The 25,762-nt window shown below is 47.5% G+C and overlaps 1 protein-coding gene across 1 annotated transcript in view; it reads left to right on the top strand.

The window, feature by feature from the left end:
• The window catches only part of LSG1 (large 60S subunit nuclear export GTPase 1), a 27,101-nt gene extending 15,931 nt beyond the window's left edge, over positions 1 to 11,170 (top strand). The window contains exons 5-15 of the mRNA XM_017726395.1: positions 475 to 561; positions 1,431 to 1,517; positions 3,617 to 3,677; positions 4,374 to 4,550; positions 5,627 to 6,046; positions 6,350 to 6,451; positions 7,271 to 7,414; positions 7,721 to 7,844; positions 8,458 to 8,537; positions 9,167 to 9,340; positions 10,623 to 11,170. Of these exons, the coding sequence (XP_017581884.1) occupies positions 475 to 561; positions 1,431 to 1,517; positions 3,617 to 3,677; positions 4,374 to 4,550; positions 5,627 to 6,046; positions 6,350 to 6,451; positions 7,271 to 7,414; positions 7,721 to 7,844; positions 8,458 to 8,537; positions 9,167 to 9,340; positions 10,623 to 10,802 (1,636 nt within the window). The 3' untranslated portion in view covers positions 10,803 to 11,170. The remainder of the gene's footprint in view (positions 1 to 474; positions 562 to 1,430; positions 1,518 to 3,616; positions 3,678 to 4,373; positions 4,551 to 5,626; positions 6,047 to 6,349; positions 6,452 to 7,270; positions 7,415 to 7,720; positions 7,845 to 8,457; positions 8,538 to 9,166; positions 9,341 to 10,622) is intronic.
• The last annotated feature ends 14,592 nt before the right edge of the window (positions 11,171 to 25,762 follow it).

Below are 25,762 nucleotides of genomic sequence, written 5' to 3'. Positions count from 1 at the left end.
AATACCCTGCTTTTGGAGAAGCCTCTAACTAGCCTGCGTGAGCCGGCTGTAACCCGCAGCACAGGTGCCTGCCTGCCATGTGAGTCCTGCCAGTGCCAGCTTCTCTGGCGTGATGGTGTGGTTTTCCTGCCCAAAGCTTAGCACTGCTGGAACAGGTGCATCCAGGCTGCTTGGTAAGGCTTTCCAAAGCTCTGTGCATGGCGAACAGAGAGATTAATCCCCCATCTTAGGGACCCTACAAACCTTAGCTCAAGAAAACAGCTTTGGGGTATTTGATTTACATGCTCTCAGCTAGTGGAATTTGAAAGGATAAGAAGGTGTACTTAAAGTTGCTGAAAACAGGTGCATGCACATCTGACCCATTACCTCAGCATAGCTGAAAGTGTGGTGTTTATGTTCTTTATGTTTACTGAAGTAATGTAGCTGGACTGACAGCTATTTCTGACCACTCACTTGAAAATGTGCTTGTTACAGGCCACACTGGGATAGGACAACCAGTGCAGAGGACTTGAAGCAAGCAGAGAGAGAGAGCTTTCTCGAGTGGAGGCGACAGCTTGCCCAGTGAGTATGCTGCTTGTGGCTGGGTAAGTAGCTGGTGGCATTTAGTGACACAGGAAACAGTGGGTTGTACTTATCCTTGTTGGACCAATAAAACTAACATCTATTCAGTAGCTGCCTGTACTTGTCCTGGGAGGTTGGACATCCCAGCCACAGTCCAGATGTGTCACTTTGTGGTCAGCTCTGCAAAGCTGTCTTGTGTGTGCATGTTTTTTTAAAATACTTTAGGATGGCATGTGATGTTCTCCATTTGCCTGTGAAGTAAAGGGTTACTGGATGTGTCTTTTAAGAGCAACAGTGCTGCTCTGAATAGAAGGCAGTGCTGCCAGCCTGCATATGGCAGCTTGTGCTGGTCTTGTGCTGCATCCACTGGCTTGGAGAGTTGAGTGGTATCTGCTCACACCCTGCAAACCCATGCTTGCCCTGAGTAAAGTTGTTCAAGGTGGTGATAACACCAAGTTCAAGGCCATATAGAGGTATTCCAGGTACCATCCCCAAATTTCATTAATTTTTCCAAGTGGTACTCAATTAAGAAACAACTGCTGCCAACTGGGATAACTTTTCTCATTTGTTATTGTGGCTCTCAAATTTCACAAGCAGACTCTTGATGAATTCTTGTTCTTTCCATCTTTTACCACTTCTCCATTGGCAAGCTCAGGAGCCATTTTGTCAGCACTAAAACAGTGCCACTGATACCAGTTTACCTGGGTGCTTGATCTGTTTGAAAAAACATCAGTAATAGTACCTATATATGAGTTTGGTCTGATTGCTCTCTGTGAAACTAAAGCCTTCTGGATCTAGGGAAGAACTGGTGGTGAGCTTGCAGCCTGCCATGGACTAAATGTGACTTTTTTTTTTCTGTTTTGCCTTAGTCTTGAGGAAGAGAAAAAGTTAATTCTAACCCCATTTGAAAGAAACTTGGAATTTTGGCGTCAGCTTTGGAGAGTCATTGAAAGAAGGTAAAGTCTTTTGCTATCCACTTTTTAAAAAGTGATGTTGAATGTATTTTCATGAATTGCAGCTTTGGGACAAGTTTCAAGTGTCTGAGCACAGGAAAAATAATTAAGTTAGTAATATTTTATTGTCAGTACTGCAGTGATTTTGTTTGGAAGTGATCAAAATGTGATGTGAAGAAAGGCAGCTGCTTAGTGGTGCCTGCTAGCTCTCAGCACTGTGATCTGCAGGTGGTTCACTGTGAGTCTCTGAAGATTCTTCAGAGGCTGCTGCTCTTGGCCTCCTCTAGTAACTCTGTGTGGGAGGCCTCCTTTGAGAAGTGTCTTTGAGGTCTCTTGCCAAGGTTAACCCCTTTCCCTTTTTCCCAACCACACAGCTGCAGCTGATGTTCATGGGCAGGAGGCAAGGACTAAATAATGCTGGGGAAGAAGGAAAGGCTCCTTGGGCCTTTGCCACATAGAGAAGTTGCAGCAGTGCACAGAGGACAACAGGCTGTCATATCACAGGAATAGCTTTGTTTGCTCTGCTGAGCTGTAATACAATAAGAGTGCTATCAGCTATGTTAATCTAACTGGGGCATTTAATTTCACTAGTAATTAAGTTTGAGATCATCTCATCTCACTTTCCTAAAATTGAAAAATACTTCACCAGTGAGGTCATGGTGAGCTGGTCCTTTCATAGAAGGGGCTTTGTACTGAGGGCTGCTGGGCCTTTGGCTGGGAGAGTGCTGGTCAGGAGCATCCATTGTAGGGTATCATAATGTGCAGTGTGACTGTACTAGGTGTTTTGAGGTGACTAGAATGTGTTATTAATGCCTTTCTGCTCCTGTTGAAGTTTTTTTATTTCATGTAGAGTGAGGATGCTGTCTCAGAAGTGAATGGAAAAGTCACTCAGTCCTTTAACCTTTCCAGATAATTTGATCTGTTATCAGCCTTTTCCATGTGTTTGCTTCAAACTAGTTCCCAGCAGTGGGATTCAGTAACTTCTCTGTATCCCATCCCAGTACCATGGTGTCAGCTTTCTCTTGTATTGATCTTTGAATGTCTGTAACTGTGCAGTCCTTCTTTGTACCCATGTGGCTTATTGAATTATTCCCTTGGGGGGATTATTGATTTTTATTTGTTTTTAATACTTAACAGACTGCCTAGTGAGGCTTGAAATTCTTCCATTCAACCCGTAGTGTTCTGAAGCTGTCCTGACTTAACAGAAATCCCTGTCAAACAAATAGAATCAGCATGTGGTAACATGTGGCAGTATTTTAAATTACCTGCCTGGAGAAGTTCTAGTGGAAGAGGCTGTAGTTAAATTTTCCCCATCCTTTTGACAAAAGCATGGATGCCTTTGGGACCTGAAGCCATTGCATTTAATTACTGTGTAGAACTAATGAGCCCTGCTCATGTATGTGGTGGCAATTTGGTGTCTGGGTTTGGAAGGTATTTCCTAAAAGCATGTCTCAATGCCTTGCTTGCATGGGGGAGCAATATGTTTTCCTGAAATCTAAGGCTATTTTTTCATTGTTTTGTGCTTTTTGTGAAAAAAGAGAGCACTGAGAAAATTTTGAAAATGCCCAATATCAAATGCTTAAAATCTGCAGGTAATTTGTGAGAGTTTGTACATCTTGTTCCATGCAAAAATCTTGCTGTGTAGGAAAACCACCTCTTCTTTCTCTCTGTAAACACCCTGCCACAGCTGAGGATGAGAATAGATAGAAATAAAGTTGCATTATCACAGCTTTCAGTACCATTCTAAAAAATGGAGTACCACTACTGTGGTTCTTGCCTGCTGAGCATTTCTGAAGGGTAGATGGGTTGTCAAAACTGACGTGTTTTCTTCCCCCTTGGTGGCTGTACAGTTGTACAGGAGAATGAGCCAAGGGAGGAGTAAACACTGTACTGCAGTACTGGCTTGTAGCACAAGCACGGCTCTGTTGGGCAGGTGGGCTGCTGAGATGCTCTGATGTTCAGTAAAGGTTTTAGTAGGATAATACAGTTAAAGCTACTAAAATTCCAAGCAAAATCTTGAAGTGAATAATTACTGTGCCTTATTGCTTCCTTTGAGGCCAGGTAAGAAGGAATACTTTATGGGGCTTTCCTTTACTTTGCAGTGACATTGTAGTCCAGATAGTAGATGCCAGAAACCCCCTTCTGTTTAGATGTCAAGATCTGGTAAGTAAACCACTTTCTTGAATGTTGTCTTCATTTTATTTCTTAATGTTTGCATGATACATTTTTTGTTTAATGCATTCAGCCACCTTGAAGCTGTTTTGCTGTTGTGCCTAAGTGGCTATCTTATTAATTTATGCAAGTATTCTGGCATGAAATTATTTTTCTTTGTCTTTTGGTATATCACACAGGATTTAGAGGCATTTCTGCAGATGTTACATTGCAGATATTATATTATTCCTCATTACCCACTAGAAGTGTCCTCACTTAAAGGAGCTGTTTTATGTAAAAGTGTAGTGGAATGAAAGTGAGTAAGGATTACAAACGATCAAGAATTATAGAAGTGACAAGTTTGTAATGATAGACTATAGAACCCTGCATCAGTGAGATGTGGAATTGCTCAAATAGTTGTCTTAGGAGCTCCTGCTGCAGGGTGCTGATTAATATCTTGTCACAGCTCTAAGCAGACAAGGTGTTTGCACGTGTGGCCAGCAGCAAGCTGTATTGTGGTAATTGCATGCTCCAGTTTGTTCTTGTAGCTGTCTGCTGAGCAGCATTTCCACCAACCCAGGGATTGTAAGCTTGGCTACGCTCGTGTGCAGCAGGATGGAGTAACTTGTCTTGCTGTTCTTGCATTATCTTGGGGGGAAGAGGAGTCAAAACCAGAGTACAAACTGATCCTTCTCTTGTTTTCTTTAGGAAAGTTACGTTAAGGAGGTCAGTAATGACAAGGAGAACATGATCCTGATCAACAAAGCAGATTTGCTGACTGAGGAGCAACGTGCTGCTTGGGCACAGTTCTTTGAGAAAGAGGGTGTCAAGGTGGTGTTCTGGTCAGCTCTGGCAGAGTGTGAACGGCTGTGTGGAGAATCAAAGGTACTGTAGGTGACCAGTTCAAACTAGATCTGTGCTGGCTGCAGCTGGTAACTTGCTTTGCAGCTATTCTTGTGATATACCTGAGCACAAAAGGATTATTTTAAAGACCTGTGCAGCTATAAAACAGCATTTGAATGATCAATTCAGAGACAAAAGTGAGGGGAGTAAAATGGTGAACAAAGTGCAAAACACAGAAACAGCCCTTGTAGACCTGCTTGCAAACTCTTAACTCATTGAAAGAATTGGAAACCTTTCCAAGAGGGATACTGTGAGGGATGGGGTTATCTGTACAGAGATTTTTTTTCTTTCCCAGAGAGGGAAGGTGTTTCTTGGAGAACCTAAAGTATCTGAAAGTCATTTTTAGCCAGTGGAACAAAATGAGCTGCTACCCCAAATTACATGTTATCAATAGGTGCCACTTTCTTCTGTTATGACCATTCAGCTGTGGGATATCCCCTATCTCCTTCCAAAAATACCTACTCTGTCCAGCTGGTTTGCAGTCCTTGTATAAAATGTTTTTACAGGCTGATTTAAAAGTGAGACTGAAGGTCTCACTTTAGTTCTGTTCTCTTTTTTGGGAATAAAGGTCAAAATACTGTTGTTGTGAAAAGATCTTCCTTTTTGAATGTAAACTCTTTGCAGGGAAGAAATGTAGAGTTGACTGAAAATAAAACAGCTTAAAATTATTTTAATGAAATATTTAGACATGAAACAAAATGGGTTTGTGTTCTGAACATTTTGAAAGAGTAACATTCATTCCTTTTACTAGGAACAATAAATAAAAAAAACTAGCATGGGTGTGCACACATTCATTCTGGAGACGAACTTCGTAATGACTTCACAGAGAAGCTGTGAACTGTCCCTCTTGGAATACTTTTGTCATTCTCCTGAAATGGGCTAGTTGTTCTACATCCTACTTAAGATCTCTAGAAAACCCCTGTGTGATGTAAACACTGAGTTGTCAACTCTTGGGATCTGGCTGATGAAAATACAGTTGTCTGCACTGCAGCAGCTGCAGCCAGCAGCAAGGCTTGGTGTTGTCTTTGCATTTCACCTCTGGACTGCTGTCCCCACAGGAATTGGGTGCTGAAGGGGGAGCGGAGCACCCGAGTGGTTCTGAGGATGAAGGCTCCAGTCAAGATGATGACAACACAGCACAAGGTAGCACAGAAAGAGCATCCACAGGCAGCAAAAGTATAAACCAGGTTCTGGTGAGTGATGATAACAGCAGTGATGAATATGAAGACTGTGAGGAAGATGAAGAGGAGGACTGGCAAACCTGTTCTGAAGATGAAGCTGGTGACAACATAAATGCTTTTGCTCCAGAGAGGATGGAAAGCAGGACTGATGGTGCTGCAGTGCAGCATGGAGTGCAGGAGAAGAACAGGAATGTCAGAAACTTCAGCCACCTGGTACAGAGAAATGAGCTTCTGGAGATATTCAAAACTATGCATGATGGACCGAGGGTGAAGGATGGGGAAGTAAATGTTGGGCTGGTGAGTTGGATTTTGTGCTTAAATGGAACTTACTTAATCTAAATTTTAATTCCATGTGCCCCCCGTGGGAAAAATTCCATCTTGTAGCCTGGTTTCCTATAAGGGTATAAAAACTAGAAGCACAAGCCACTGTGGGTTTTGTGCAAAGATTAATACTGAAGTTCCTGGAGCTCAGTGTGCCCCACTGTTTGCCCTGTTTTTTTAGTACATTTTATTAAAGAACTTGTGTGTCAGAGCTCTGTCAGTCTTTTGGCAGTACCCTGCCTGATACTACTGTTAATACTCCACTTCTTTGTCATCTAGGTGGGTTACCCTAATGTTGGCAAAAGTTCAACCATCAACACAATCCTTGGAAATAAGAAGGTGTCAGTGTCTGCTACACCAGGCCGTACAAAACACTTCCAGGTATTGCTAACAAATAACATCAATCTTTTTATCATTTCTTTTTCCCTGGTGGAAGAGAGCTTCATTATGACCTAGTTGCAACCACCTGCACTCATTGAGAACTATGCCAGCCTGAACTCTCTGGCCAGCAGAGTAGGTTGGAGAGGGGTGGTATTGATGTGTGTAATTTTGGAACTTTAATTCTTGCTTCCAAACTCGTGCTCCATTTTGAGTCACTCAGAAGAGCTGCTGTGCAATGGGAGATGTTTTCCATCTCCCGATTTTATTTACTTACCTTGTGCCTTCTTTTTCCAACACCAGTCATGAGGAGAGAAACTTTTTGAAGTGAGTGTTCATCTGAATAGCTTAAGGTCAAGGTTTCAAACCACTCTTCTTGTCTACATCATTGCTGTGAATAAATGTAGTTTTGCTGCTGTTTTCATATTGATCAAGCTTTGATTTTGAGGTAGCCAACTCCAATGCTATAGTGTGGGATCACTGTGGGATTTGTACTTTTTAATCTCCTAGCTGTTTCAGAAGGTCCAACAAGAGTTTTGTGGAGTGCTTTCTTCTCTCCCATTAGACTGGAGAGCTGAAGATCTTGCTGCCCCCATCTGGACACCATATTTAGGAACTTGAAAGTGCTGCTGTCTTCCACATCTGATCTTCTTAATTCGTTGGCTGGGGCCAGCAGGGCAGGTGTCTATGTTAGGAGAATTTCTGCTTATTGTCATTTGCATCCATGTTTCATCTATGCATTTGAATTTTTATTTTTTTGTTCCTTTTTCCTCCATGGACACTGACTTGCCATAGTGAGCTAATGGGTTATTTGTCACGTAGACCCTGTATGTGGAGCCTGGCCTGTGCCTTTGTGATTGCCCTGGTCTGGTGATGCCATCTTTCGTCTCTACCAAGGCAGAAATGATTTGTTCTGGAATTCTGCCTATAGATCAGATGAGGGACCATGTTCCACCTATTTCTCTAATATCCTTTGCATGGGGTTTGTGAGAGTGTTTGCAAGGGTTCAATTTGGAGTATGCCAAGTAGCATGTTCCAGCCCTGCTAGCAGTACATGTGCTCATGCTTTGAGGGAGGTGGGACATACTGGATAAAACAATCCTGCTGTGTTGGTCTTCTCCTATCTCATTTCAACTTTGTCTTGTTGTCAGACTCATGTTATTTTTCTGGTTTGCAACAAAATCCAAAATCGTTGTGTGTGCTCTTGGAGTGACTAGGGTAAGATTACTTGTGTAGCTGTAAATCACCAGGTGGTTTCCTTCACTAGCTTACGTTTGCCAGCATATCCCACGGAACATTTTGGAAGCAACCTATGGAATAAATATCATAAGGCCAAGGGAAGATGAGGACCCAGACAGAAAGCCTACAGCTGAAGAGCTGCTAACAGCATATGGATGTGAGTGATGATCCTTTTAAAACCTATCACGTCCACTGTGTGCATGGTCCTGAACGTGGCCTTAGGGGAATGTTGTAAAGTTAGGCCCATCTTGGGTTTGTTGTGAATTGGATCTCTTCGATAGGACTTGCCCTCCTCTCAGGAATGGCCTTTGGTAATGGCTTATCTCCTGTGTATGTTGCAGTGGTGCTTTGCCAGTCTCATCTGACAGATGCAGTGATGGTGTGGAGGATATTGGTGAAATGCCCTGCCAGTCTGTAATGTGGTTCTCTTACCCTGTCAGATATCTCCCACCATCTGTGTCTGAATTAGACTTTGAAGAATGCAGTGAATTCTCATTGTCTGCCTTTAAAACAAAAATAAAACCCCAGCAGTTTTCTGCTGGTAGGGAGATGTCAGCTCTTATAATTCCTTTCAGGTCAGGATGTTTCTGCAGTACCTTTACAGTCACCAAAGTTCTTCCCTTTTTTTTTTTCCTGCTTTCCCCAACAGAAGCCTCTTTCTAAGGGACTGTTTTTTGAGAAAGGATACAAATGTGCAGTTAGGAAGCAGAGAAGAACATACTAACATTCTCTTGTACTTACACAGAATATACTCTGGATTTCTCTTCCAGATATGAGAGGCTTTATGACAGCTCATGGACAGCCAGACCAGCCGCGATCAGCTCGATATGTGTTAAAAGATTATGTCAGTGTAAGTGCATCCTACATCTGGGTTTTCTTCCCTTCTCAGAGGTGAATTAAAGGTTGTACTGGAGCACAATAAAGTAAATTATATTTCTCTGGATAAAATCACCAGGTATCAAAAGACTCTTTAAATTTGGCTGCTTTTATGTTTTAAAAGAATAAATTGAATTTCTTAAGCTAATTTAGAAATGTGATTGCTTAAAAATATGGTGCCAGCTAAATAAATAATCATATCTCTAAAATAGCTAGCAGATATTCAGGAAATGAACCCATAATGTATAGCTGGACCAATATTTGGCACTAAGGACTGTTGCTCTGAGTGCTGTAATACTGCATGCTTCTGCAGCACCTCTCAGCAATTTATTGTTGATAATTTCTTAATAGGATCCCCCAGTGCTCCTGGGAGTTTTGCATTGTGGTGTTTGCAGCTGGACACTGCAGCTGCAAATGGCACTTTGATGTAGAGGTAGAACAGTACTTTAACTTAGAAGTCAAGCCAGTTGTTGCCTGGGAGAAGAAATAAAGTGTACTGGTCGTCTGCCATTGTGAGCCCCTAAACTTCAGGCCCTCCTTTGGAGTTGTTTTCTTTCCTCTCCAAGTTTCTTTTGTAATAGCTCTGTCCCACTGTTTTCACAGGGGAAGCTGTTATACTGCCACCCACCTCCTGGTATTGACCCAAATGATTTTCAGCACCAGCATCAAAGATGCCCTGAAAGTAGAACTGTGCAGGCCACTGGACGGGTGAAGCCTGAGAAAAATACCAAAGCAAAACAAATTGAAAATGTGGTGGACAAAACATTTTTCCATCAGGTAAATTCTGGAAGAGATTTTTCTAGGAGTTTTTGCTGCAGCACTCATCTGTAGTTACTGGGGGAAAACCACCTTTGAGGATGGAGGTGTGCTAGGTTGAGTTAATGGTGTTTGATGCACATAATTTCTACCCAAGAGCTCTCTGTTCTTTTCATTATCTCCTAAATCACTGGGAATGTCCTAGGTGACTGAAAGAGTGCTCATGAGATGTGCATAGCTGATTTTTTAGAGGTCAGCAGGGTGACCCTTGTCATTATGGATCGAACGTCAATCTTGAGCAAACAGGAGGGTGACTGGGAAGAAAGACAAGGAGGAATGACACGGCAGCTGACACAGAACATGGTTTTGAACTAACAGGTCCTTCAAAATAACATTCCTTTCCTGAGCTGACATATTTAGAGGATGTGATAAGCTTTTTTAAGACAATTGATTTAGTACTACCTGGGAGTTTTGACTCAGAACCTGAAATCAGATGAGTAGAATACAAACTGATTTAAAATCCAGTCAAGAAATCCCAAAATTAAGTGGAAAATGGGAATTTTTCTTAACTTATGATTCTTGTTAGATCCCACAGGGATCTGTTTTGCCCCTACACTGCTGAAAAAGTGTACTAATGACATCCATAACTGACTAGATCTGCATACCTGACAGGAATTAGAACATGTTTTTAGCCATGAAGAGGATGGGTCATAGATAGCATGTTCCATTCTGTTTGGTTAGCTGGATGTGAACACCATTTGTTTAGCATAGCTAAAGATAATCATGCATTTTGAAAACAAGCACTCAGGCTCTTTTCAAAAAAAAAAAAAAAAAAAGTGAGCTATTTCAGAAAACTGTGACCTGAAAAGAATTTTTGGGATTACCAGACTGTTGCTCTGTCTGCCCAAAGCGCTGGCACGAGCTGCGAGCCCCGTCAGTGCTGCCCACGCTCCAGATTTGAGCAACCGATTTTGGTCCGTGGCTTTCCTGGGTGCCAGATTTATTTGGGAAGACAATCTGTTGTGTGCAGAGCAGAGGCTGTGAGGATCCATCCTGGTGCTGGAGCTGATGCCGGCCAGGGCGCGGTGTTGTGTCAGTGGTGGACGCTGGGGAGCCGGCACAGCTCGGCAGAACTGGAGCTGCTGGCAGGCTCTGGCTGCCTGCTGTGACCTTCCTGCAGCTCTGGAGCAGGGGCTGAGCAGGCCCTGCTGGGTTTGAGCTTGCCTGTGTCTGGTTTTACTGACAAACTGCAGTGGTTGAGTATCTTCTCCTCAGTCACTGCTGATTGTGTCTCCTTTTCCAGGAGAACGTCCGTGCCCTGATGAAAGGGGTCCGGGCTGCCATGGGGTACCGGCCTGGGAGCGGCCTCGTGCCTGTGACTGCATCCAATCCTGGCAATGTGGTAGGAAAGCCCTGGAAAAAACACGGAAACCGGAACAAGAAGGAGAAAATCCGCAGGATCACTAAGCACCTGGAGGCTTAGCTGTGGCACCAGTATCTTGCCTTTTCAGGGCAGGGACTGCACTGTCCCACAGGCCTTAATTGAGGGGGAAAGAACAGATATGCGGGCATGACTAGCTCACCTGGGAGCTCTCTGCGGTGGATTGGCCTGGCAGGGGATGAGAGTGGGCTCTGGTGGTTGGAGTTCATCCCTTCTGAGAACAAAAGAGACCTGGCTGTTCTTGTTATCTGGAAACCAGCCCAGACATTTGACTGCTGCTGAAACGTCCTTTCAATGGGAGCAGATGGAGCTGTGCAGGAATGTTTTTCCTTCCATAAAGGATGTATTTTATAGCTGTTGCAATCAAAGCAAGCCTTGTAAAACTGACTAAAATCTTGAAACAGTTGAATTTCAATGAGTGATATTTGTTACATTTTGAGACACTATTGTGCTTTTTTTTTTTTTGGTCTTTAAGGCTTGTCTGTTGATTTGACAGAATGCTTTAGAGTGTTGATAAATGAGGTAAAATGATCTTTACTGCCCTCTTCCTTCTCTGCTATACCAGCCCTACTCTGTAGAATCTGTAACCACTCCCTGTTTCCCAGCTTGAGCACAGCACAGCACACCATGCAAGGAAAATGTTGCTTTTATATCCTTTACACTGAGCTGGTATCAGTTGTTTTTCTGTGTGACTTCCCACTGGTATTTTAAAACATTGGCTCCATGTGACTGGATAAAAATCTGGTGCTAATTTGTCCTTAAATATATTTGAGATTTTACTTCCTATGTGTCTGTCATGTTCTTTCTCATTGCTCTAAGTCAGAGAACTGTCTGTTAGCAGATTTTAATTGAGTAGCTGAGTATTTGATGTTAAAAAGACTTTACTTACTTGGGGTCAGATTAAAGTGAGATTTACTTCTCAGCTGCCCTACTGTGAAAATGTTTGTGCACTTGGTCAGTGCTCTTCATTCCTAGATCAGCACAGAGAGTAATGATAGGACTGAAAAGCTCACAAAGACGAGTCATGCTTTGTTTTTAGGTGGTGGAGTAACACAGGATGCTGGCCTCTTTGATACTAAAAAAGGGATTGCTGTCTTGTAATTTTGTACTTTCCAGGCCTTAAATGTGGATGGAGAGATGAAAGCAACTGCTCAGCAAAGCCACAGCAGATGCGGGGTGTGCAACCAAGCTGGTTTTGGTTTTGTGACCCTTTGTGTGTGTCCTGTACAGCCAGTTTGCACTGTGGGTGCAGAGGGTCCCCTGACAGCAGAGCTCTCACCTCAGCTCCTGCTTCCCCTGCAGTCCCTGCTCTCAAGTTCCTAATTACATCACTGGAGGGAAGATAGTTCCCTGCCATCTGTAAAGTTAAATTATAATTACACTGAATTAATATGGTCAATGATACTTTAAATCAGTGTACCGTAGCAGAAAGTAGATTGTCAGGAGAGACTATTTAATTTAGTTCTCCTGGAGAAGGTGATCTCTGCCTTTGTTTCCTGAAAAGGTTGTGAGGTTGTGCCTTAGCCAAATCATTCTGAGCTGACTTTTCTACCCTCCTTGCAGGAAAGGTGTCTGCTTTTGTCCCTTTAGGGACTTGACTGCTCAGAAACACTCCTTTGTTTTTGTCTTCTGTGAAGCTATTACCTGTCAGATTACCTGTCAAACTGAAGTTGGAGTATCTTTTATTGAAGATGTAAAACATTTTTTTGTGTTCTGTTTTTCTCCTTTCAAAGCATTTTGAATTCTTAGCCCATGTTGCATGCACCCAAATTCTCTTCTTTTGCACTGTCTGGCCTTTCCTGTTAGCTGGGTCTCCATCAGCCTCCTTGCTGGACAGGCTGTGTCCTGATGTGGACCCTTCCAAATCCAGTGAGTGACAGAAGTCCCCAGGGCCTGAGATCTGGGACAACTGCTTGTTGCTTGCAGAAACCTTTGGCCCTGAGACCTGCCAAGCAACTTGCAGTGTTTGCATGAGTGAATGGAGGATAATGTAAATATGACCAAGCAATTACTGTGTGCTCAGGTGTTAAATGCAAGCTGCTCCTTGCTGTGCTAAAGGACTCTTGCCTCAACAGAAGAAGGACGTGAAGACCTGTTAATATTTCATGCTGCTACTGAGCAGTGGGCAAAATAGGTAAGAGGCAAATTGATGCTTTCCTGTGGTGGTTTGGTCTGTTGCTGAACTGCATCCCTCCTTGGGCAATGCCAGCTGGGCCTTGCTGACAGCTCAGTACAGCACGTGGCAGCAGCTGGCAGGCGTGAGGCTATGTGGGCACTGCTCACTTGTCAGAGCCAGCACAAAGGAGACACTGTGCTCTGCCCTGGCCACCTGTGAATGAGCTTCTGCTCCACTGCTTTCTGGAGAAGGCTAGTTTCCATTTGGGAGTGCTGTTTTCTTCAAATGTCTGGTGTGTGTAGAGAGAGTGTGCAGGCTGCAACTGGCTCCAGTCTCTTCTTTGGGACCCACATCGCTTCCCGCACCCTAGTGCTCTGCCTCCCCTTTTAGGCAGCTTTGCTTTGTAATACAAGGAGCTTGTTTTCCAGGCTGATGTTGTTACCTCCTGCACTGATACGTGCAGCAAAAACAGAATATGGTTTGGAGCTGAACTGGCCTTCTATGGTATCTTGCATTGTGAACTGCAGTTCTCCCTGCAGGTCTCTTGTGCCCAGTTCAGGGAGCTGCCACAGCTGTGGGGCAGCAGTGGCAGCCTGTGGTGGAATCACCAGCTCGGCCCTGGAGGTCCAGAAAGCTGGAGCTCTGCTTCACACACAGGACTTAGCATTGCAGATCTGAGCTGCCATCTAGGTTATCTACTACAAAAATGTGTTTTGCAGTCTTGTATTGAGGAAGAGCAGTATTTTTTACTCTGTTCCTGAAACATCATTGGTGAGCAGTTGAGGGGAGGGGGATGCCAGGATGCAAATCCCTAAGCCACTCTGTTGTGTGTGCTGTGGCTCTTCTAACTGCAGTTGGAGGCAGGTGATGTAGGAGCCTCGCTCCCCTCAGCTTGGCAGAGTCAGCACTACACAAACAAGTCCTCTGCCCATCACCCCAGTGCAGACTGTGGGGCTGTCAGCGTCAGGTGTCTGATCTTTTCCCAGCATCTCAGGTCAAGGATCAAAGGGATGATGGCTTTTGCACCAGGGACTCTGCAGCAAGGGACTGCCATGTGGGATCTTGCTGGTTTTCCGCACTCACCGCCCAGACCAAAACCACTCCGTTGTCTCTGGAGGAGGCTGAACTCCCCTTGTCCTGCCGTTAGGGGCCGGCCTTTCCCAGGCAGAGGAGCAGCCCTGTCACCCCCAGGAACAGTGTTGGATTCTGCTCCAGTTCAGGATCCCAGCAGAGGCGTGGGTACCCGGGGACTCCCCACCCCACCACACCCCTGCAGAGTGGCTCACGAGCTGCTCTTCCCATCCACCCTGGCAAGGACCACGACCCCCACAGGACCACAGTGGGGAGCGTGGCTCTGGCCATGGCAAGGCAGCAGCTGAGTCCAGGGCCTTCCAAACTGTGTCTACAAAAGTTAAGCAACTCTTTCCTGATTGTCCTGAGACACTGTTGCTTTAAAGTAAGAAGCAACCTTTTTTTTTTCCCCTCTTTGGTCACAGCTCTTTCCCACCTGTGAGGAGCTTCATGCCATTGCCTGGCCCCAACAGGATCCTTTACCCTATGTCTGTGAGGAGCTGTATTGTGCTGTTCACCTTCCCTGTGTGGTGGCTCTAGTCCAGCTTTTTTTACTGAGTTTTTTCTTTCTTTGCTGCAAAAGGAAAAAAAAAATATTGGGGAAAAAGGAGAAAGGCAGGGAAGAGGTCTCCAGTACACCTCAGAAAATAATCTCTCCGAACTAAATGCCTGAGGTGCCCAAGACATCTTGGGACATGGAGAGAGGTCATGGTGAGGACAAGAGGAAAAGAAACTGCTACTGAGTCAGAGGAACTCTGGCCCAGTGTTCTTTCTTGCTGTGGCTGTGGGAAAAGGGTCTGTCCCATGGGTGGTGTCAGGGCAGGAGGACTGTGTGTGCTGGGTGGAGCAGACTTGGGTTTGCCCTTCTGGAAATATCACCAGCCCTTTGTCACTTGGGAGTTACAGCAGTTGAGGCAAAGAAGCAGAAACATCGTCCATGAGGGAAGGTCCTGCAGTGCAGCCAGGCTTTTGGTGCCTGCCCAGAGCAAAGGGAAGCTGGAAGCCTCTGCAGAGCCCCTTTGTGTTGGCCAGCATTGGTAGACCAGTGAGAGCTCATCTGGGATTTCACAGGGTTTTCAGCAAGAGTTGTCTCTGCTTGGAACTTCCCAGAACTGGCTGTGCTCAGGGCAGTGCAGGGGGATGCTCAGGAACCACTGCTGTGTGGGTCCCAGGGAAAAGGGATTCTCCCACCCTTTACACACTCCACATCTTGCTTGGCCACCCCCTGTGTGCTCCTGAGCCCTCTCCTCACATTGCCTGGGCAGGGAGGGAAGTGTGTGAGAAAAATGGAAACCAGCACTATTCTGCTTTGCGCTTTGCTTGCTTTGCCATGAGGAAAGAGAGAACCAAATACTTTCTAGTTTCAAATGCAGCCAGTTTGCCTTTTTGGAAGGAGGTGGTGCAGGTCCTGTGCTGCCCAGGGAGCTGCCTGGAGCTTCCTGGCACCCTCGGGGGGCATTGCCTGCTCCTTTCTCTTCACAGTGGGACTTCGAGGATGTCATGGTACAGTGGAGCCAGCCGTCTGCCAGCCCTGCTGCTTAGCCTTGCTCTGTGCTGTGCCCAGACGAGCTGCAGCCCCTCCAGGATATTCAAGCACCTCAGCCAAACAATAAGCAGCAGAAGGTACTTCTTTAGGGCTCTCTAGGGGCAGGTGAGAAGCTCTGGGGTGCTACCACAGGCTGCTATGCCATGCTGCGCCTGAAGCACTGCCTGGTGGAACAGGGACAGCTTCCAGCATCTTTCACCCTTGTCCTGCTGCAATGTGGTATGGGGGTCCCCCTTTCTCACCACTGATGGCTTCCTTCCCTGGAACTGGGGCTTTGGGAGAGGTGCAGCCTCACAGCTGGATTCAAATCCATCAGTCTCCTCTTGTGATTGTGCTGCTGTTTCCCTCTGCACTTGGACTTACAAGCATGCCCAGTGAAATTGAAGCCAGCTGATCTACCCAGCAAGGCAGGAGAAAGGGACAGTCCCCACTGTGGCTCGCTACTGGTGGCCACCATGCTTCCTGGTCATCCCTGGCTGCCAACTTTAGCACCACAAGCCATGGACCAGTGAGATGGAAACCCATCCGGCAGGTTGAGATGTCGTTAGTGCTCTATGTAGGGGTCTGACCCATCCCTCATGGTCTGCCATGTAAGGAAGAAAGAAATGGAAGACCGTGGTGTTTAAATGCCTTGGTCAATTCTCATCAAGCTCTTCTGCCTGGCACTGCCATCCCTCTGAATGAACTGCTGAGCTGGCACCTGCCTTGGGCAGTGGAAAATGCACAGCTCATGAATGGGGTGAGGATGGGGCCTGGGGCCACCAGACCCTGCCTGGTTTGCCTGCAGCAGCAAAAGGAACCTTTGCAGAGCTCCTGCTGATAAGAAGGGCCTGCATTCATATTTCCAAAGGCCTGAGCACATTGGTGAGTGGCAAGGCTCAGAAATCCAGATGCCAGACAATGGAAAGGCTGGAAACATAAAGGAAAGGAAATTCTTCTGCTGTATTGCCTTTCCTATGGCGATAAGATAACCTCAAGTGAAACAAAAGTCTCTGCTGCAGACGCTGGGGTGGGCACCTCGGCTGCTTTCTAAAGCGCAGGAGGATGTCCGTGTGAGCCGGGATCCCCTGAGCTGGCAGGGCTGGCTGTCACAGGGGTGGGTGTGCAGCGGGCACGGTGTTCTCGGTGCTTCACAACAAGCCTTGGAGCAACAGGTAGCCTGGCCTGCTCCTGCTCCATCCCATGGGACCATCTGCATCCTTCATTTATACACTTGGAAGAGAAATCATAGAATAGTTTGGGTTGGTGGGGACCTTCAATGACCATCTAGTCCCAACACCTCTGCATTGCGCAGAGACATCTTCAACTAGATCAGGTTGTTCAGAGCTCCATCTAACCCCACCTTGAATGTTTCTTGGGATGAGGCAATTACCACCTTTCTGGGCAACCTGTTCCAGTGTTTCCCCTCATTGTAAAGAATTTCTACCTTATACCTAATCTAAATTAATCCATCACCACTTGTCATATCACAACAGGCCTTGCTAAAACATTTGTCCTCATCTTTCTGGTAGATCCCTTTCAAGTACTGAAAGGCAAGTCTAAGGTCTGCCCCAAGCTGTCTCCTCTCCAGGTTGAACAGCCACAACTTTCTCAGCCTTTCCTCATAGGAGAGGTGCTCCAGTCCTCTAAGCATCTTTATGGCCTCCTCTGGACCTGCTCCCACTGGTCCATGTCCTTCTTATGTTGGGGACCCCATAGCTGGGCACAGTACTGGAGGTGGGGTCTCACCAGAGCAGCGCAGAGGGGCAGAATCCCCTCTCTCACCTGCTGTCCACTCTGCTTTGGATGTAGCCCAGAACATGTTTGGCTTTCTGAGCTGCCAGTGCACATTGCTGGCTTGTATCCAGCCTCCCATCCACCAGCACCCCCAAGTCCTTGGCAGAGCTGTTCTCAATCTGTTTTGTACTGCTATCAGGGGTTGCCTCAACCCAGGTGCAGGACCTTGCATTTGCCTTTGTTCAACTTCAGAAAGTTCCCATGGACCCACCTCTCGGGCTTGTACAGGTCCCTGTGGATGATATCCCATCCTTCGAGGCTGTCAGTTGCATCTCAGAGCTTGGTGTCTCGCTTTAAATCTTACTTTAAACACTTTGGAAGAGCTGAGGAAGATGAGGCCACAATATTTGCTAGTGATACATTTCTATTGGGTGTATGAACATCCCAAAGCTGGCGGCAGGTGTTGAAAGCATTGCTGAGTGGCTGAGGGACAGAGTGACATGTTATATGTGTTACATGTTATGTTTCAGAGTAGGGGAGACAGGGACAGAGTGGTGTCCATGTGGTCAGGGCTGGGAGAAGGATTAGGTGCTGCCAAAGAGGAGGCTGGTCATGGGAGCAGTGCTGTGTGGGAGCTGGTTGGGAAAGTGCTGGAAGAGAATCTGATGTGTGTACAGCACTGGGCACCCCCCAGTGCCCAGAGCTAAACGGGCCATGAGAAGAGGTGCAAGGGGCACAGGTGGATGGCCTCTCGATAAGGATAGAGGTGAGCCTCTGCAGCAGTGTCCTCCCAAAGAGGGGATGTGATGGGGTGGGTACTATAGGGACAGCAAAGGAAAGGATGAGTGCATTTGCTGTGTCTCAGAGTAAGGGGACAGGGAGGCCTGAAATGAACCTGGCTAGAGCTGAATTCAGATTACAGCCTGCAGGGTCAGAGCAGGCCCAGATTAACTGCGGAAATCATTGTAGGCTATTTTGGGCAGCAAGACTGGGATGAATGATGAGAGGAGATCAGGGAGGCAGGCCAGGGCTGGCTCTTTGGCTCAGGAAGCCTCCAGGCTGTGGCACTGGGAGCGGCAGGGTGGGCTGCAGGAGGTCACCCTGTGCTGACCTGCTCTGCTCTGGCCCTGGAGGAATGTCCCAAGGGCTGCCTTGGTGTTCCATCATTACAGCTGTGCTTCAGAAAGCAATGGGATGGGTGCTGTGCTCGGCAAGCAGTGCCTGGTCCCTTCTCGTCCCAGGGTGGGAGCCACGAAGGGGCACACTGGTGGGAAGGGACATTTCAGGGATCTGGCAAAGGGAGGCGCTGTGCAGGAGAGGCTGGGGCACACCACACACTCCTGTGGTTTGCAACTTTCCAGCAGCTGTGCTTGCCCTCTGCCCTGAGGTGCAGCAAGGGGAGATTAGTGGCATCAGCCCTTTCAGATGTTGTATTGAGTCCACCTGGGGTTTTCCCATTTGGTTTCACTCTGACAACCCAGCTCTTGAAAGCAGAGGGCTGAGTTGTAGGTGTAGGGAGACATGCAGGAATCAGCAGCAGCCTTGCTGGGATGGTTGTGACACTTGCAGCACCTGTCAATCTCTCCCTTCATCCAGCCCTTGGAAGCAGGAGCCAGCAGCAGAGCAAAAAAGGGCACAAAGCACTAAAATACCAGGCAGGTGTTGTACAGAGTTTGCTGTAACTTCTGCCTACTCCCAGTAGCCCTCACTGGCTGCTGCTCCTGGGGAATTCAGGGAGCTGCCACTGGCATCAGCACCTCTGATGGAGATCACCCCACCAGCAACCACAGCTGTGCTTAGGGGGATGAAGCACTTCCCAATGCATTGCACAAGCAGTGAGCTTGGCTGCAGGCATCCATCATGGCCTCAGTGCTGTTCTCACCCTCCCAGGCAGCTGAACTGAGCAGGCTAGGCAGGGGTCCCCCGTGGGACACCATTGCAGGATCATGCTGGCTGTCCCACTGGCCATCACTGTCGCCCTTGGGTCTTCTGCCCTGTAGCTCACAGCAGATGTGAGCCAAGCACCTGCTGCTCCCTGCTCTGCCAGGGAACGTAGTTTGTGGACCCATTGAAGAGGTTTTTGGTCCTCATAACCCTGCTGGGGACGGTCTCCAGGTGGCCTTGCAGCAGCAAGGAGTGGAGACATCACAGGAGTGCCTTGCTCTCCTCCCTGCATGGACACTTTGCAGGCAGAGATGGGTTCATGGGTGGCTCTTAGATTTCCTGGTGAGATGACATCACATCTTCAGGTGATGATCCTCTTTGTCCTGGGACTGGGAACAATGTCTCCTGTTGTAACAGGTATTTCAGGGACCAAGCCATCCCTGGGGTCAGGCTGAGCGTTGTCCCAGGGGCAGGACGGCCACTGGCCATGCTGGATTCCCCGCGTGGTGACAGCACTAGGCCAAGTGCCTTTGAAGTGCCCTGCTGTGCTCTCTGCTCCGCTGTTGGACAGGATCTGAGCAGCCATTGTGCAAAGCAAAACAAACCCTTCCTATCTGTCCCAGGCTCAGAGCGCAGTTCTGCTTCCAGCTGTGAGGCTGCAGAGCCAGCACAGACCTGCCAGAGATTGCTGATAACCATCTCCCCTTGCAAGAGAGTTCAAGTCCCTGCTCCATGCAGGTGATGTCACCTTATCAGCACTTGAAGGCTCCTGATAAAGGGATCAATCTGACTTTAGCTGCATCCCCACCTGCAAACACAATGTACTGGGTGCAGCCGAGGTGAGGGTGGCTGGGGCTTGTGTGTTCTCTTGCCTTCGGGAGGGTCATGGCTGCCCAGACTCCGCAGGGCACAGCCGGGGCTGGGAACAATAGTGGCCACTGGCGACCACAGGGCAGGTGATTACCGAAAATCATGTGCTTACCCCGGCTGCTGCAGAGGCAATTTGTCAAAGTCCCATTTTCCTTTCCCTGATAAGATAGGGCTTGAGGAATACAATAATGCTTTTCCGAGATACAATCGTGGCTCTTCTACCCAGCACACACGAAGGGGAAGCTAATTTTGGTCATGCCGGGCTGGCAGGGGGTGAGAGGAGGCTTCTGTCTGTGCCGGGGCCACAGGGACAGGGCAACTCTCTAAGCCCCGAGGACCAGGACAGCCTGCGGACAACAGGGTCACTGCCCCTGTGGGCTGGCACACTTCCTCCTCTCTGGGGCACTCCTGGAAGATGCTACAGAAGGAGCTGTTGCTGCTGGCTCCATGATAGGGAGCTGGTATGATGTGGCTCAGTGCTGCAGCCCTGCCAACACCTGGTAAGCCTTGTCAGACACTGGGGGCAGCCATGGGCAGCAGTGCTTCCCTTGCAGGCACCCAGCACATGTAGCTGCCCCCTCACCCTCTTTCCCCCGCCCCGCCCCATGCTTTGAACATTATCCCATCCTAAAGGCAGCAGCAGGACGCCAGGCCAGTGTTCACACCCTGGCCAAGGAAAGCTGCCCATTCCCAGCTGTCTGCTCTATGGCAAGCTGGCTGAGCATGGGCAGGAAAGTGTTCTTGGATGCCTGCAGCAAGCCAGTCCTTCCACAGGCAGCTCCAGTGCCACCACAGTCTCAAGGGGAAAGGAGTAAACGGCACTATTGACAAAGGCAGACCATACACAATTCCCAGCCTCCCTGGGAGCCAGACCCTTTAAATAACATATACAATATTTGTAGGTGCTGGGTCTGGCTTTCCTTGGGAGGATAATGAGAAGCACACCCATCTGGCAGAGCTGACATTTCCATTTTGGCATGTTGCTTGGGATGCACTTTCTGCACAGTTTGAAATCTGAGCATAATCCTATCTTCGTGAACCACATTCACTAGTCTGATAATGTGACCCCAGAAAAGGTCAATGGAAAAGTTAATATAATTTATTGGCTGACTTAAAAAAAAATCTAATCATCTCTTTTTCCTTTTTCCTGACCCCCCACCCGCACCCAGTGCCCTGCTGACATTTTCCAGTCATTCCCAAAACAATGGCCAGGGTGGGAATGCTCTGAGCGGGTGCAGCTTTAGAGGAGGCTTTTCCTGAGGGGCTGCAGATGCATCTGCCTGTTCAACTCCCCCTCCCTGAGAGGTGTGTGGGGGGTGATGTGCTCAGCCAAGGTCACCAGCCTGGCCAGGGACAGGGGTGGCACCAGGTCAGGTTTGGGCAGACCTTGTGGTTTTCGTGTTTGCTGGGTATCCTCTGCTCTGTGAGGTGACTGGTGCTCACCTGCTTTGCGATGTGAGGAAACACCCCTGTTGTTGATCATCTCTGCCAGTTTTGTAGCTGTGGAGAGTAGGGCAGGAGGATCCAGCCAGATTCCTGGCAGTCAGGCAGTCTTGGATGAAGCCATCAAGGGCCCCAAGAACTGTTTCTGCGGACACGGCGCACTGGGAGGTCTCCATCAGCACGTTCTGTGCTGTGCTGCCTCTAGGGAAGGATCCGAGAAGCCCCAGTGCAGTGCACAGGAGTGAGTTTCTTTGCACGGCTGCGTGTGCGAGGGAGATGTGCTGTCACACAAGCACTCCTCTTCCTTGCACCGTCCTCCCTTTGGGTTCCCCAGCCACCAAGAGCACCCTACCGCACACTCAGCCCGGGGTGTCGGCAGAACCCCAAGAGCTGTGGGGAGCAATCAAGCAGCCAGGTGTTTGTCAGGGCATGATCTGTCCTGGGGAGGCAGACGCACTGGCTTGTTATGATGCCATGAAGATTTTTGCCTTTTCTTTTATACCCCTGTTATACCCCTGTTATACCTTTTTACAGCTTCTGTATTCCTAGTGCTTTTTGCCTACATTCTTAGACTTGTTTGTTAAGCTAAGAGACTAAACATTTTAGAGGCTTCGTAGCTAGGGATCAGTGTGCCCCAGACCCCAAGGTCCTCTCCAGAACATATTCTGTAAACCAAGATAGAACCATCCAGGGGAAGGTTCCTTGGGGAGGGGGGGCTCACTTGAACCTCTCATTGGGGAATCTTTGATAGATATGCTAATTAGAAAAGCCTATAGTGTTATACCCAATGTTGGGGGGACACGGAAACACACGGGAGGAGAGAGACACAGAGACACAGGGAAAGACTCGGTGGGGTACATCTTGATGCATATGACCTGGATGTGTACACCTAAGGATCCTTAAGAATAAATACCAAGGTAAAATCCCTTTTCCCCTTCTAACCGTGTATGCCTCTTGATTTTAAGACCAGGAAAAGGCATCAGTTAGGGTGGAGCTGCAAAAGTAATGACAAGCTGCAAAAGTAATTAGCCCTTTCTTATTCTAAAACCTCACGGATAGAGAAGAAAGGACCCCAGAGGGCAAGGAATGGTGGAAAGGATCCAGCGGCTTCTCTTTCAGCATTAGCTGCTACTTCCAAGTCGTGGCTTTGGAGCTGCCACACTGCAGAGTCGAAGAGAGCATGGGGAAAACATCTTCTGGCGAGAGCTGGGAAAGGAAAAAGCACGGAACTGCCCATTACTGTCAGGCAGCAGCATTGCGAGGTCTGTCAGGGTGCTGCCACGGCTGAGCACGCAAACCCTGGCTCCTGTCAGCAAGTAACTATCCTTCCTGGCTTCTTCACAGCACTGCTCCAGGCCTGGCTCTTGCCGAGGAAAGCCTGGAGAGATGGAGGGAGCCTGAGCAGTATGGCTTGGAAAGCAGAGGGCAAAGGAAACACAGGTAACTTCTAAAGTCGGTAGTTTCAGAAAAGCAAAATGAGTCTGACGTGGTCTCACTTTGTGCTTTGTAAAGCTGGTTTGTGCACGGGGCTGGCCGTAGCCTGGGGCTCCTGGGCTGTGCAGCTCTGCCTGCTGCCCACCCTGCCTGGCACTGTGGGGTGCTGCTGCCAACCAGCAAACCCAGTGTCCCCAATGCGGGGGTACTGGGCCACCACACTGTGAATGTCCCCTGCTTTGCTTTTCAGTGTCTTGAAGGTGAGCCGATCTTCTCTAGCCCTTGCACAAGATGTTCTTTGTCCATCAGCACATTAAGCTCCTGCCCTGTTCCAGCTGGTGCCGGGCCATGTGGGCAGGGAACACCAGTCCTGATGGTAGCAATGCCGCCAGTCTGCAGGGCGGATGGGGAGCCACCAGGACATCAGAGGGCATTGCAGAAGCAGTGTCTCAGATCATAATAAACTCATGGACTTTGCCCATTTAGTTGAAATAACAGAGATGAAAAAGTTACTGAGGATGATTGATGGTGGGTCAAATGACCAGACAGCATAACCCGCCTCATTCTCTGAGGCGCCATGCCAGGGAGAAGAGCTGTACACAGGCTTTGGTTCCTGTCCTCTCTGAAAGCAGAGCCTTTGGAGAGCACAAAGCAGAAGAAAGGCTTCCCAGCCCCTCTGCTTTGTTGTAACAGCACTGACTGCCAGTCTGCTGAGTGCTTTCCCAGGAGGTGCTGTGACAACAAGGTTGCAGAAATCACTTCAGCAATAACTGCTTGATCTGCGCTGGGCCATGCTAATATTGTGTCCAGTTTCCAGGTACAGCAGGGGTTATGAGTTGTTCCTTAACCTGGCAGGACAGGGGCATCTTGATATGGGATCTGTGATGAAGTCCTGGAGAAGCTGTGGATGCCAAATGCCCCTGTTCCTGCCCATGTTGCAGTTCCCAGTGGCTTGGCTGTAATAGAGAGATTTCTGTTTGGCTACCTGGTGGGAGGGTGTGCAAGGTATCTCCTCATCCTGGATTTCAGAGCACTTCAGCACTTCAGAGCTCCTTAGTGCCATCAGAGATGGCCAGGACAGTGCCCTGTGTGGACCTCCAGCCTGGCCCAGAACAGCTGCAAGATCTGCTGCTTCTCTGCCAATGATGTTGAAGGACAGAAGGTGAAATCAAGGGTTTCATGTGCTATAGAAATCAAGTCCACAGTTTGGGGGTTTCTTTTGTTTAGTAGGTAACTTTGCTGTGATAAATATGCCTCAGAAACTGGGAACCCAAACAGCAATAGTTCAAAGACATTTTTCCAGTGCCACACATCTAAAGCTGCTCATCACAGCACAGCTTTGTTAGGCGAAGTGTAACAGGGATCGTGTCCTCGCTTCCTGCCAAGGGTATAAGAGCAAGGCACTAATTCACAGACTTGAAGAATGTGACAGTGGTATTTCAGCAGCTCTAATGCTCTGCAGCCTGTGAAGGCTGCACAGTAACTGAAAGGAAATATCTTTGTTTTTATTCACTTGGCTTTATTCCTAATTCACTCTTTGATGCCATCAGCCTGAGATAATAAGTTTCAGAGATATGCTTGAAATTAAGGAAATGAGTCTGATTAAGTCCTTTAAATGTACTTTGAGAGAGAAATGTACAACAATAGACATATTAAAGGTCCTAGTTTCAAGCAATTCTAATATGAAATCAAAACATCAAGCTGCTAGATGGCGAGATCCATTAGTGGTGTGTGTGCATTCTTCAGCTGGAGAGGATATCACCTTCTTCAGCTAGGAAAGCTGCCAGAGAGCTTGAATCTGTCCTCTGTGCTGGGTGGGCAGTGAGCAGCAGATTAATTTCACAGTAAAATACTTGGAGCTAAATAATAAAAAGCACAGACACTTGCCCTTTGCCTGTTGTATTCTTCTGGGTAGAAGTGATGGTTTCTCAAGAGTCTCTTATTCAAGGTTTGTATGTGGGGAGTTTTTAGCTTTGTTTAGATAGCTGCTTTATTTTTCTTAGCAGTCCTGGGGAAGTTTAGCTGTAAATAGGTTACCTAGTATGGGGTTTATGCTGTCCATTGGTGAAGGTGAAACTCCTGCTGTTAACTGGAACACAGTGGAGTCAGCAGCTTTGCAGGTACCTACTGAGTTCCCTTGGCAACTTCTCCCTGTGGCTGGGACAACTGCTACCACACTTAACCCTCTGTCATAGTGTGGCAGCTTTTGCTCTGCTGTTACCATCACCAGTGGTGATGTGGTACCCGGGGATTTCAGCCCAGTCTGTAGGCTGGATGTGACAAACCCTGTGCAAGCCATCAGGAAGCTGGTGTCCTCGGTGGACACAATCCCTCTGTGAGCTTTTGTGTGTGTGCTGCATGGCAGCTTTAAGAAATGATATGGCGGAGGTGCGAAAACAGATAAAGGCACTCAGATCCCACTTCTCCTTAGGTATGACATGAGCTAGGCGAAGGCTGGCAGTCCTACTGACTGAAACACTTCTGCCTTACTTTAAAAAAAGAAGGGAGAGGGAAAGGACAAGTACCAACAAAAAGGATGTGCCAAGTAGCTCTACAGTGATTCCATTACAGCTTTGTGGCAGCAGGGAGCTAGGAGAGGAGCTTGGAAGGTAACTTCTGTGGAGGGAGTAGTCTTCAAAGGACCCGAGAAGTAATGTGGAGACAGGTGTGACCTCCTTTAATGGTTCCCATGGCAGTCGTGGGGCTAGCAAGAGGAATGGGAAAGCACAGTATTATTTATTTCATCTACTATAAAAAGTGACTTTTTAAGATCTTGTTCAAGTAAATGGAGCAATGAATTCTCCTTTGCTCTGACTGCTGCTGAAGACATGCGACTTATTAGATATGCTGCTGTTGTAATGGAAATAACTAGCCAGCCTATTTTAAACCAAGAAGAACTGGATGTCTGGGAAATGGGGGAAA

Source organism: Corvus brachyrhynchos, unplaced genomic scaffold (genome assembly GCF_000691975.1).
Source record: "Corvus brachyrhynchos isolate BGI_N302 unplaced genomic scaffold, ASM69197v1 scaffold221, whole genome shotgun sequence".
NCBI classification, from domain to species: Eukaryota; Metazoa; Chordata; class Aves; order Passeriformes; family Corvidae; genus Corvus; species Corvus brachyrhynchos.
The sequence above is the reverse complement of the archived record's forward strand: the minus strand, read 5'-3'. Positions and strand labels throughout refer to the sequence as shown.